The following is a 14,026-nucleotide window of genomic DNA, read 5'->3' as shown; positions in this document are numbered from 1 at the left end:
TTTGGTTAGTCCTGTATGTGGCAGGTTTAGTAGTTTTAGCTGCTGTTATTTTAAAAGAAATACATTCCTTTCAGTCTTATTACAAAAAGCAGTACAATAGATATTAAAAATATGTTGTAATGGCACATCACTGACACCCTGAGGTAAGCAAAAGTAAACAGCTTGTATGTTTATATGTAGATCTGGTTTTATGCATGCATCTGTATGCATGTACTGCTGTCTGCAGCAGATCAATGTTCCAGCAAACGCAAAAGGAGCAGTGACCTGTATGTGTTCTAAAGCTAACATCAGACCTGACGAGACCGGCAGCAGCTAACTGAGCACAAGTATAAATGCATTACCTAAAGCACAGGAGGCTGACGCTCTCGCTGACACGCCCACACGCCCCCCCCCCCCCCCCCCCCACCGCTTTGCAGGGCTGGGCTCAGCGATTCAGGAAGCCCTGAATCATGTCGATGGGCAGGGGGAAGATGATGGTGGAGTTCTTCTCGGCGGCGATGGTGTTGAGGGTCTGCAGGTAGCGCAGCTGTAGGGCGGAGGGCGACTCGGCGATCACCATGGACGCCTCCTTCAGCGCCCGCGACGCATTCATCTCACCCTCCGCCGCAATCACCTGCAGGGGGCGCCAGCGCAAACGAGGAGCGGGGGAGAGGAGAGAGGGAAGAGAGGGGGAGAGTGCAGTGCAGAGGGAGAGAGAGACAGAGGCTCAGTCATTAAGTGGCACTCACACTCAGTCCTCCAGCTACCTGGGAGAATACCCCATTACGGAAGAAAGGACAGCTTCACAACAGCCCTGCTACACCTGTGCTGGCAGCAGTCTGTACAGCCTGTGCTCTGTACAGCCTGTGCTCCGCACAGCCTGTGCTCTGTACAGCCTGTGCTCTGTACAGCCTGTGCTCCGTACAGCCTGTGCTCCGTACAGCCTGTGCTCTGTACAGCCTGTGCTCTGTACAGCCTGTGCTCCGTACAGCCTGTGCTCTGTACTGGCTGTGGTTCTTGATGCTGCAGTGCTGGGTCAGTTTCCTCGCCCGTTGGTAGAGTATCTGGTGCATCTCCTGGCTCTTTATATGGGTTGAGTTTCAGTGAGCGGCCGGTGCTGGGACCTGTTTTGTTTCTGTTCCTTTGTACTAAATGAAAGGTTGCTGGAGCCACGACAACTTGTCGCTAGGCAACACTGGGGATCTGTTTCATTTGACTCAAGGGAAGGGGCGGTGCCTGTTTACTGTGGCCCTTTCAATTCCAGCCCTCCCAGCTAAACCCCAGAGCCGCTGCACCCCGAAACACAAGCCCTCCCAGCTACACCCCTGTGAGCCTGCAATGCACTGCAGAGAGTGTGGGAGAGGGAAAATCCAGGCAGCCCAAACGCTATGAGTGAAAGAGGGTTAAGCCCCTGAGTCCAGCCCCTGTGGTGGGAGGGTATTTCTGGAGCTGCAGGCCCTAACCCCTAACCTCTGACCCCTCCTGCCCCTCCCTCACACATCGCTTCCCTTAGGCACCTGTTCATGTCACTAAAGCAGTCCCTCAAGGTCACTGCTGCCACTGCTAGGAATCGAACTGGCAACCTCCAAGCCCAGCTCAGACACCACCACCCCACCCGTCCAGCTCGCTGCTGTCCCACTGCGGTCATCCAAACCGGGCCTGGCGTTCACACATCGGACAGCACCAGGGGAGGGCTGAGAATGAGGGCAAGACTGTGCCAGTCTGTCCGTCTTCATCAGGCTGTGTCAGTGCGTTCAGGCTTTGTGATGTGTGTCCCAGCAGAGTGGGTGTGGGTAAGGGCAGGTCAAGGTGTGTCAGCGGGCAGCGGGGCGTGTCTCTGTGTTAGGGCGTGGCTGTGCATTGGGCGGGGCTCTGGGCGGTACCTTGGCCCGGGCTTCGCGCGCCGCCTCCGCCTCGGCTGCCATGGCTCTCTGCAGCTGCTGGGGCAGCTTGACGTCTTTGATTTCCACGCGCTCCACCTTGATGCCCCACTCATCCGTGGCATCATCCAGGGTGGCCTGCGGGCAGAGAGAGGGGCACGTCACACCCCCCCAAACGGCAGGAACACCCGCTCTGCTGCTCCCTGCACCCCGAGGCCACGCAGACCCACATGCTCCTTAATCCTCACAGCACACAAACCTACTGCCTGCCTTTCTACTCAAACACAGAAGTTAGAGTGAAATCGAATCTCTGCAACAAGTGGTGCAGAGGAGATGCAGACAGCAGCGAAAGCCCGTCCCTGTGGAGGGACTGCTGTCGGCTGACGTCCTCCAGCTCACCGCTCGAACCCTCACACCCCCCCTCCCCTCAGCAGGATCCCCCAGTCCTGAGCAGAGAGCCGTCTCCCCTGCGCCGCCCAGCAGAACGAGCCGACGAGGCATCACTGCTAACGCCATGCGGTTTTCGGCTGAAAGCCTGTGCTGTGTGCTACCTGCATGGTGTGGGCGATCTCCTCGCGGTCCGACAGGATCTCCGCCAGGTTCTTGGTTCCCAGCACGTTGCGCAGGGTCGTCTGCGCCAGCAGCCGGGTCGCTGCGTCCGCGTTGGTGATGTTGGCAACCGCCAGGGTGGCGTTGTTCACCCGGTAATACACCACCCCGTCCACACTCACCGTCACCGAGTCCTTCGTCAGAACCTGGGGGGGGGGGGACACGGGGGCAAACAAACCACCGGTCATCAGCATCCTTTATTATTACTATTACTGTTGTTATTATTATATTTGCTTGGCAGACCGTGTATCCAAGGTTTATTTCCACAGTTTACAGTTTACATACTATGAACCCCTGTAGCAACAAACTGTACTGGAGCAACAGAAGCTGCCTCCTGGCTCAGCTGTGTGTGTGAATCGCTGTGTGAAGCTCGGCTCTCTGCTGCCTCCTGGCTCAGGTGTGTGTGTGTGAATCGCTGTGTGAAGCTCGGCTCTCTGCTGTCTCCTGCCTCAGGTGTGTGTGAATCGCTGTGTGAAGCTCGGCTCTCTGCTGCCTCCTGGCTCTCGTGTTTGGAAGGTGAACACAGCGTCTCAGCTGTTGTGCCGGGTGTGTTTGAGTGCCTCACTGTCACGCAGCGTAACACACGATATGCAAGCTCCCGCCCTGCGCTAGGCCCTCCTGTGCTTCAGACTCACCACATCCTTCCAAAATGACAGTGCTTTAGGGGGCGGGGCTGCAGCTCACCTCCTGGGGTGGGATGTCAAAGGTGATGGTGCGCATGTCCACATTGACGAAGGTGTCGGTGCAGGGCAGGATGAAGAAGAGACCTGCAGAACAGACACAAACCCTGACAAACCCCTGTCTGTATATGTGTCAGGCCTCCTCGTCTGTATACACGCAGATGTAAATGTAGATGTAAATGTATATGTAGATGTAAATATACATCAACACGAAAATGCCCATCTGCTGCTGCTGTGCGGGGGGCACAGTGTCCCCAGACGCTGTGGAACCTCCTTTGTCCGTCCGCGTTTCCGTCTGGCAGATGTGTCTGAGATGCACCTTCCCACCACGGCGCTGTTTTCTGTGCTCATTACCCTGCCATCACCCTGTCACCCACTGCGGCTTCATAACGAAACTCAGCCCTCAGACCTCCAGCAATGCCTTAAGGTGAACTGCAGCCAGGCTGAGCGGGAGCTCGTGTGCACAGTCACAGGCACAGTCACATTATAGTCACAGTCACAGACACAGTCACATCACAGGCACACATTATAGTCACATCACAGTCACATTACAGTCACAGTCACGTTACAGTCACAGACATGTCACAGTCACAGTCACACATTATAGTCACATCACAGTCACATTACAGTCACAGTCACGTTATAGTCACAGTCACGTTACAGTCACATCACAGTCACAGTCACAGCAGGGACGCCTCCGGCAGGAACGCTCACATGCAGCAGAGACAGCAGGGAGAAGCTGCTTCAGCTGCCTGGCTAACAGTCAAAGGTCAACTCCTGCACACTCACTGTGCTCTGTCACAGATCCACACATCAGCATTGCAACACAAGATTATATGTTTCTGTTTCCATCTGACATGTTTTTACTTCAGGTGACATTTCACAGTGACCACGCCTCACTGCCACATACCGGAGGGTTTCAGATGCTGAAGGCACACCGTACAGATGTTAAAGTTGCTGCTCTTTCTCTGCCCTGGCCTCCTGGGTTTCTGTGCATTTAAAAATGGACACACTGCCTTCCTGTAACCCCGGCTGTGTAAACAGCGTCCTTCCTGTTGTGAGCTCTCTCACACATTCCCCACAGGACTGAATCATCGGGAATCTGCTGACCACAGAGCAGCTGCTCTGTGTCAGTCAGCCTGAGTGTAGCACACTCTGCGTAGCACACTCTGCGTTTCTGTCAGTCAGCCTGAGCGTAGCACACTCTGCGTAGCACACTCTGCGTTTCTGTCAGTCAGCCTGAGCGTAGCACACTCTGCGTTTCTGTCAGTCAGCCTGAGCGTAGCACACTCTGCGTAGCACACTCTGCGTTTCTGTCAGTCAGCCTGAGCGTAGCACACTCTGCGTAGCACACTCTGCGTAGCACACTCTGCGTTTCTGTCTTACGGCTCCAGTGGATGTGGAAAAAGGGTGTTGTCTGTCTTTACAGAACATGTTCACTACCCAAAGGAACAGGAAGTGAAGTCCCTCTTTCCAATACTGAGGCTGTTTCAACAGCTTCACTCATTTCTGGACATCAACATTTCATCATCTCCGCAGATGCAGCTGACAGCCTGCCTGTGTTACACAGTAGTTTCTTCTGTAAATGTTATGCAGTGAGCATGAGGCCATTCCAACAGCTGGCCAGAGAGAATAGCTCCATTACAGCTGTTGAGCACATGGTATGGTATGGTATGGGTCTACTGTCAATGTTAAAGACACCTGTCCACAGTGGAACTGTACACGGCAGTCACCTGGTCTCACTGTGACAGGAGCACTGAGGTGAGACTAACGCAGTCCTCCCACACACTCACACGCAGCCAACAGCTGTTTTACACACTGCGAGTCGCACAGCGCACTACAGTGGAACGGGAGTGCACTGGAGGATCAGCGCTACTGCACGAGCAGGGCGCCCGAGAGCGGCGGGACGAGGGACCCCCGCTGTCCCACTGATCCGCAAGCGACTCACGGGCGCCCGAGAGCGGCGGGACTAGGGACCCCCGCTGTCCCACCCACCCGGGGCGGCTCCGCTGCTGCGGGCTCCAGGTCGCTGTCAGCTGAGGACATGTCTGGGATGGAACCCGCGCTGCACAAGCTGAAATTCCACTGTAAATGCTGGCAGTGGTGAACATGTGCGTCCCACTGCATGGTACTGTCACGCATTGAGCCAGGAGAGCAAACAGCCAAGACCAGTCGGGTTCAGCCAACCAACCAACTCACAGCCAATGAGCAACCTCACATGCTGTGCTCGGAGCTGATGAGCTGCTTCAACTGGCCTGCTTCGGTGTGCTTGCATTTGCTGAAGGTATTTGCTCCTATGTTGTGGCTAGCACAAAGCTGCCTAGATGGTAAACATTTCCTTGGTAAAAATCTCTTTGAAACTATTGAAATAAAGTGGGTCACAGGAAGTTAGTGGGACTGAGCACACGCCACACGCCGAAAACGAGACATTGCCCCCCTCACCGCAGCGGGGACAAGCTGCAGGACTAACTCCCACAGTGCCCGTGAGATCTGTCTGCAGGCTACTGTCCCTCAGGAGTGTCATTTCACCACATAACAAATACACAGCATTGAGCAAACGTTAAACAATAAAAAAATAATAACATAATAGTCAAATTTGGTTCCTACTTCTTATGAAAGGCATGAAATCCTGCAGGTTATCTCTTCAGTAATCCTGATCTCAGGTTGAAACTGGAGTGAAATTTGATTCTAACTGAACATGCTGTTCAGTAAGTGAATTAAAATAATATACTTCTGTACGATTTAAAAAGGGAAATATGTCTGCAACACAATAGTGGGGGGTGGGGGTTGACTGTCTGTGATGATTGGTGTGTGAGTGATCTACTACACTTCAGTGAGCAATGAGGACATTTCAGAGCTGAAACAATGGCTTGGTGTTCTGGGTGGACATGTTTCCTGGAAATCCCACACCATTATTAGTATTTAGCACCGTGGGAAGCCAGGCCACATCCTCTCCCAAACACCCTACAATAAACACCTTCCACCACACACACACACATGCACGCACGCACGCACGCACGCACGCACGCACACTCACACACTCACTCACACGGCCCGCGGGGGCTGTACCTGGTCCTTTGGCCCCTCCTCGCACGATTCGGCCCAGGCGGAAGATGATGGCCCGTTCATACTCCTTCACAATCTGAGCAGAACGCAGAGAAACCGGGTCAGTAGACAGCCACTGCTCAGCACCGGAACCAATCACAGCACATATGCACTGCCCTCCGAGGATGGTACAGGAAGTAACTGTGTAATAACTGCTATGGAAACACTGGCCTCAATAAAATCAAAAGGCCAAAGGTATGTGTGACGCTTTGATGTTGCATTGTTACTTTCTAAGTGCCACAGGCAGAAATCTGATGGAAACAGCTGTCAGCCCCTCCGCACACCGTGATAATCACTCACAGAGCAGCAGACATCAAAGCAGCAGCAACATCACAGGACTGACGGCAGAGACACCAAACGGAGCTCTGAGAGAAGAGCAAAAACACTCTGCGTGTGTGAAACGGAGGCGGAGAGGCAGGTACCTTGATGCACATCCATATGGAGAGGGGCAGGGTGACCAGGGTGAGCAGGATGGAGAAGAGCACCAGGAGACACCCGCACATGCCGATTTCATTGTCCCCGCTCTCCAGATCTGCAGCTGAGACATGGACACCCTGAAGCTGTGCGGCTACGCGGGGACACCCCAACACGCCCACCCCAACACGCCCACCCCAACACGCCCACCCCCAACACGCCCAACCCCAACACACCCACCCCCAACACGCCCACCCCCAACACGCCCAACCCCAACACGCCCAACCCCAACACGCCCACTCCAACACGCCCAACCCCAACACGCCCCCTCCAACACGCCCAACCCCAACACGCCCCCTCCAACACGCCCAACCCCAACACGCCCAACCCCAACACACCCAACCCCAACACGCCCCCTCCAACACGCCCAACCCCAACACGCCCACCCCAACACACCCAACCCCAACACGCCCAACCCCAACACACCCAACCCCAACACGCCCCCTCCAACACGCCCAACCCCAACACACCCAACCCCAACACGCCCACTCCAACACACCCAACCCCAACACGCCCCCTCCAACACGCCCAACCCCAACACGCCCAACCCCAACACGCCCACCCCAACACGCCCAACCCCAACACGCCCACTCCAACACGCCCAACCCCAACACGCCCAACCCCAACACGCCCAACTCCAACACGCCCAACCCCAACACGCCCACCCCCAACACGCCCAACCCCAACACGCCCAGTCCAACACACCCAACCCCAACACGCCCACTCCAACACGCCCAACCCCAACCCCAACACGCCCCCTCCAACACGCCCAACCCCAACACGCCCAGTCCAACACGCCCAACCCCAACACGCCCCCTCCAACACACCCAACCCCAACACGCCCAGTCCAACACACCCAACCCCAACACACCCAACCCCAACACGCCCAACCCCAACACGCCCACTCCAACACACCGAACCCCAACACGCCCCCTCCAACACGCCCAACCCCAACACACCCAACCCCAACACGCCCCCTCCAACACGCCCAACCCCAACACGCCCAACCCCAACACGCCCCCTCCAACACGCCCAACCCCAACACGCCCAACCCCAACACGCCCAACCCCAACACGCCCCCTCCAACACGCCCAACCCCAACACACCCCCTCCAACACGCCCAACCCCAACACGCCCCCTCCAACACGCCCAACCCCAACACGCCCCCTCCAACACGCCCAACCCCAACACGCCCCCTCCAACACGCCCAACCCCAACACACCGAACCCCAACACGCCCAACCCCAACACGCCCCCTCCAACACGCCCAACCCCAACACGCCCACTCCAACACGCCCAACCCCAACACACCCAACCCCAACACGCCCAACCCCAACACGCCCCCTCCAACACGCCCAACCCCAACACGCCCCCTCCAACACGCCCAACCCCAACACGCCCACTCCAACACGCCCAACCCCAACACGCCCACTCCAACACGCCCAACCCCAACACGCCCACTCCAACACGCCCAACCCCAACACACCCAACCCCAACACGCCCAACCCCAACACGCCCCCTCCAACACGCCCAACCCCAACACGCCCCCTCCAACACGCCCAACCCCAACACGCCCCCTCCAACACGCCCAACCCCAACACGCCCCCTCCAACACGCCCAACCCCAACACGCCCACTCCAACACGCCCAACCCCAACACACCCAACCCCAACACGCCCACTCCAACACACCGAACCCCAACACGCCCACTCCAACACGCCCAACCCCAACACGCCCCCTCCAACACGCCCAACCCCAACACGCCCACTCCAACACACCCAACCCCAACACGCCCAGTCCAACACACCCAACCCCAACACGCCCCCTCCAACACGCCCAACCCCAACACACCCAACCCCAACACGCCCACTCCAACACACCGAACCCCAACACGCCCACTCCAACACACCCAACCCCAACACGCCCCCTCCAACACGCCCAACCCCAACACGCCCACTCCAACACACCCAACCCCAACACGCCCACTCCAACACACCCAACCCCAACACGCCCCCTCCAACACGCCCAACCCCAACACACCCAACCCCAACACGCCCACTCCAACACGCCCAACCCCAACACACCGAACCCCAACACGCCCACTCCAACACGCCCAACCCCAACACGCCCACTCCAACACGCCCAACCCCAACACACCGAACCCCAACACGCCCACTCCAACACACCTACCCCAACACGCCCACTCCAACACACCCCCTCCAACACGCCCAACCCCAACACACCGAACCCCAACACACCCAACCCCAACACGCCCACTCCAACACACCGAACCCCAACACGCCCACTCCAACACACCTACCCCAACACGCCCACTCCAACACACCCCCTCCAACACGCCCAACCCCAACACACCGAACCCCAACACGCCCACTCCAACACACCGAACCCCAACACGCCCACTCCAACACACCTACCCCACCACACCCACCCCCAACACGCCTATGCCAACACACCCACCAGCATGAAATCTGCAACATTTAAAATAAAGGAAACTGACAAGATTTAAGGCAGAAAAATGAAAAACTTCAGTCATGTAGTGAAACTAAATATTTAGGTATGTATGAAGCACAAGAGACAAAATAACATTTTAACATGATACTAAATAAAACATGGATTGCCTGAAATATCCTCCAGAAATTGTGTAGGCTTAATTTGCTGTATTTCATTGCAAGTGAATTCAATGAGCTTGTCGAAACAAACAAAATCCTCTGACCACCGGCCGGCATGTCTAACGGCGAATAAAGGGTTTGTTTGGCAGATGTACTCTTTGCGGCTTTGCGGCCCTTTGTGCTCCCTGGCCTAAAGCGTCCGACCATTTTCTCATTCAAGTCGCATCTACTTGTTTCGCTCCTTTACGATCGTTTTCATTGCGTTTAGTTTGTCTCGACACACACAGACCTACATTTTTCCTTTCAGGCATTGTCTTCATTTCCAATGCATAACGGTGAGTGGAAAAATAGTACTAACAGCATTGTCACAGAAATGCGTTGTAGCACCGCCCACTTTAGTATTTTATTTTTAGCATGTTGGAACTAGCACTTAAAAAATGTGGCAGCCATGTCCGTATGCGCGCATTATCCCAAACAGCGATATTCATGTCTACTTTACAAGGCTTTTTCGGGATACTGCGCTTACAGGATATATAAATTATTGGCACCATTACGGGGTATAGCAATAATATTGTATATAGGGATATTAGCGGTGGCCGTACATGGTTTCGGTAATGTCGCGTTCTGTTCATACAAACCGAGTCAGTCGCTACATCAGATCATTTGTTACCATTGTAAAGAGCGGCGTTTTCTTGTTTGCGAGTCAGACAATAAAAACAAAACCGACGCACTTTGCTTAACAGACTTTAATTTAAAAAAAAAAAAGGTTTTTTGCCAGTATCTTACAGCTACCCATAAAACAGCCAAAATGTTAACAGATACTATTGTTTAGTTGGAATACAGCTGGAAGCAACAAGGGAGGAATGTTTACTCGATTTGCACAGGCGCCAACAATAAATATAATAAACTCGCTATTATACTCGCTTCTTACCAGCCTGACGCTCCCGTCGCTTCGCTGCTGTCATCGACTTTGTTTCCCTGTCGCCATCCATGTTTTCCAGTGAAATTACAGCAATGCTTTAAACAGTGTAAGCAGGCTAGATCTTGTACACAGACTGTAGGCTACTTGGTCTCAGCATCAGACTGAACAAACTCTGCCTCTCCACTTCCGTTGGCCGAAAGCACATTTACGGCGAGTTGGTGCGCCGCTCCCACCGCGCCGCTGACGGAAAGTTGGTCGAGCTTTTTGTGCTGTTTACGTTACATTACATCACGTTAAATCAGCAGACGCTCTTATTCAGAACGACTTCCAGCACAAGAGAACATGAACGTGTATCCATTCAGTTTAAACGAGCAACAGTGTCAGACCAGGCTGACACTCCCAGAGCAGTGACTGTTAGCATAACACTGTTCAAGCCCTACCACAAGTTAACTTGTGTTAACCTGAAACTAGACAAGGCCGGATACAAGGGGGTGCTGGGTCGGGCTACACCGCCCCACCCGCCCCCCTTCCTCCCTCTACGCATACCTTCAAGCAAAAACGTTACGTTTTATTTTCATTTGTTAACGTCTGGTAACCAATCATTTCTCAAAATTCCATCTGGATTAACAAAGTATTTCTTACTTCGTAATTGCATTTTTCCAAATTGTTTTCCCACTAGTTTTTGATTGGCTGGTTGGGCAGCATAAAAATCAGAAACAAGTCAATCGCCTTTGTCTCTTTAACCGTGGTCGCAAACTTGTTACTTGTCAAGTAGCTAGCTCGATTACGCAAGGAGAAGTCTAGTATCAGGCACAGTCTGATTTTGTGATAATCCATCTTTTGGTTCATTGTTTTAATGTGAACCGTTTCAGTTTAGATTTTTGCAATCGTTTCAGGATTTATTAGATTTCTCGACCACGATGAATACTAGCTGGCTAGGTAGGCTTTTTAGCTCGGGTATCTAGCTTGTTCTTATTTGAGTGCATGTTTGTGCGTAGCCTAAGAAAGGCATAAGTATCATGCGTCGATTTCTGATCCCCAACCCCAAACCACGTACTGCCCCTGCCTCACCTGGACATGGATGAGTTTTTGCAAAAAGAAATAGAAAACTGATACTGTGATTTGACATAGAATATGAATGCAAAAATATGACTGAATCACAAAAGTTAAGTAGGTATGCCCAAAAAAGTATAGTTAATAAAGATAATTTATTCCTAAAACGGGTGGTGGTGGGAATATGTAACTCATTAAAATGTAAAATACGCAAGAAAATGTAACAGAATCACAAAGGTTATGAGGGGAAAGAAGAAGAAAAGAATATAGTATAGTATAGAACGGGGGTAAACAAGCCAAAAAAAGTACAATAAAGATGTCCTCCAAAATTGGGGTGGGGGGGGGGGGGGGGGGGTACACACGCTGCCATATACAGTCACGAGATGACAGAATCCATAACAGATTGCGATACTGCGCGTAAAATAAACAGAAAGTACAAGGCAGGTGGTGGGGACTGAGGTAGAACCGGTACAGTCTGAACAGGTGGCTCTTCAGACACACATGAAAACTTAACAGGAGTAACAGTTTACACGAATCTAAATACGTGATAGTGTGCATTGCTTTTTTACAGAAGCCGAGAACGGCCGTGCTTGCAATTATTTTTTAATGCCGTTATCTCGAGATAACGGACTAATTTATCTCATTATCACGAGAAAACAAACGGTAATTTCCTCTTATTACTTATAGCCTAATTTTTATCAGAGATCAGGAGTGCCATGCCAGCATGCATGGATGGCATCTTGACAACTGTAGCAACTGATTTAAGCTGAAAATGTCAGGAGTGCCCATTATTGATCAGCGCATCAGACTGTACTTCGGTCAAGGTCTAACACAGGCAGAAATTGCATTGTGTCTTTCTGTTAGTTAGAGATAACATTCAGATCCTCCGCGGCAGTCATGACAGCGATCTTGAAGGCTGAAATCAGGTGTGATCAAACGAACCAGACATCATTTTCGAGTTCTCCATGATTATCCCGTGATCTCGAGAAAACAAAAGTCTCATTATCTCAAGAAATCGGCCTTTTGTTTTCTCGAGATAACGAAATTAACTCGTGATCTCGAGACAGGGGCATTAAAAAAATAATTGCAAGTACGGCCGTTCTCGGCTTCCGTACTTTTTGCTTTTAACATTATATAATTATATAAAGAATAATAATAATAATCACTGTTAAATAAGTTTTACCTGGATAATGTGATGTCCAAGCTAGTTTTTGAGAAATAGTTTTGTTTTGTGTATCAGGTCTTTACTATTCCAGATGGTTGATCTATGTGGGGAGATGTCGCGTTTATGTATATTCCATGGTAGTATATTTATTGGATAAATTAAATGAGTCTAACTGGTATTTTACCCATATCAAAATTACATTCCAGTAAAAACTGATCCGCCAACTTGCTGAAAATGAAATAAGGTAATAAATTTGGTGTATTTCTCTCCTTGTTTTTAGTATAATTCTGAATCCTAGTTGGAGGTTTTATATTTGAGGGTATTTAAGATCCCTCACTCTGGCTGTGACATCTTTCCTTAAACAGTGAGGCTCATTCCTCCATATGAAATAAAAAGGTGGATAAATGGTTTTAACAGAGAGAGGAACATCCAAGGCAGGCATCTATCTGGATAACCCCTCAGATTTTGACAAGAGAATGCCCCAAACTAAGGAAATGACCAGTAATAACCAGGAATTACATTTCTTTTCCATATCACCTACAATAGGAGGGAAACTCAAATTAGCCTTTCTTTCTTACCCCTACACATTTTAAGAGTAAGATGTGTTATTACATCCTTTACAAGGATACTGCATCACAAGGAAAGCATAAATCACATTATTTAAGAAAATAACTTACCAGCTATTTAGGTGTTAGGTGAGGTAGCATGTGTGAAGTTGTGGCCAGTGTTAGGTGAGGTGGCATGTGATGTTAACAGAGCCATTGCTATCATTGGTGCTTTCACTAGGCACTGATTAAGCACTAGGGGGCGACAGTGGCTCAGGAGGTAGAGCAGTCGACTGGGGATTGGAAGGTCCCTGGTTTGAATCTGGCTCATCCTGGCAGAGTGTCGAAGTGTCCTTGAGCAAGACACTGAACCCCCAACAGCTCCCAGTGGCTAGTTGGTAAGCTTGTATAGCAGCCTCTGCCACTGGTAGGTAGATGTGAGGCATATAACTGTAAAGTGCTTTGAGTACTCAAATGAGTAGAAAAGCGCTATATAAATGCAGTCCATTTTACCATTTAACATCCATGTAGGAAAAAACAGGGATCATGCATAACTGTGCTCTGTGGATTATGATAACCGCACTGGGTAACGGTTTAACCATAATATACGACTGCAGTGGGTAACGGTTTAAGCGTGATAGGCGACTGCACTGGGTAATGGTTTAAGCGTGATAGGCGACTGCAATGGGTAATGGTTTAAGCGTGATAGGCGACTGCAGTGGGTAGTGGTTTAAGCGTGATAGGCGACTGCACTGGGTAATGGTTTAAGCGTGATAGGCGACTGCAATGGGTAGTGGTTTAAGCGTGATAGGCGACTGCACTGGGTAGTGGTTTAAGCGTGATAGGCGACTGCACTGGGTAGTGGTTTAAGCGTGATAGGCGACTGCACTGGGTAGTGGTTTAAGCGTGATAGGCGACTGCAATGGGGAGTGGTTTAAGCGTGATAGGCGACTGCACTGGGTAGTGGTTTAACTGCAACATGTCAG

The 14,026-nt window shown here is 51.6% G+C and overlaps 1 protein-coding gene across 2 annotated transcripts; it reads right to left on the bottom strand.

The window, feature by feature from the left end:
• Window positions 1-410: 410 nt before the first annotated feature.
• Window positions 411-10,615, bottom strand: LOC118776382 (erythrocyte band 7 integral membrane protein-like). 2 transcript variants are annotated; one of them, XM_036526706.1, is made up of 7 exons: window positions 10,287-10,615; window positions 6,676-6,791; window positions 6,218-6,290; window positions 3,153-3,235; window positions 2,411-2,614; window positions 1,863-1,997; window positions 411-613 (listed from the first exon to the last, which is right to left on the bottom strand). In XM_036526706.1, exons 1-7 carry the CDS (start codon window positions 10,345-10,347, stop codon window positions 425-427), a joined length of 861 nt encoding a protein of 286 aa, XP_036382599.1. In that variant the 5' UTR covers window positions 10,348-10,615; the 3' UTR covers window positions 411-424. The 2 variants fall into 2 exon arrangements, with proteins under 2 accessions (XP_036382599.1, XP_036382600.1); XM_036526707.1 differs by having other exon boundaries at window positions 6,676-6,785.
• Between the last annotated feature and the right edge of the window lie 3,411 nt (window positions 10,616-14,026).

The sequence above is a fragment of the Megalops cyprinoides genome, chromosome 4 (genome assembly GCF_013368585.1).
Source record: "Megalops cyprinoides isolate fMegCyp1 chromosome 4, fMegCyp1.pri, whole genome shotgun sequence".
NCBI lineage: Eukaryota > Metazoa > Chordata > Actinopteri > Elopiformes > Megalopidae > Megalops > Megalops cyprinoides.
Note: the sequence above shows the minus strand (reverse complement) of the source record. Positions and strands in the feature narration are given on the sequence as shown.

Bases quoted from the DNA above. Each gene is read 5' to 3' on its own strand.
- LOC118776382 (XM_036526706.1), bottom strand. From the start codon at position 10,347: ATGGATGGCGACAGGGAAACAAAGTCGATGACAGCAGCGAAGCGACGG. The intron at 6,291-6,675 runs GTACCTGCCTCT...CGTTCTGCTCAG, and splicing joins CCATATGGATGTGCATCAAG to ATTGTGAAGGAGTATGAACG. The intron at 1,998-2,410 runs GTAGCACACAGC...CTCTGCCCGCAG, and splicing joins AGATCGCCCACACCATGCAG to GCCACCCTGGATGATGCCAC.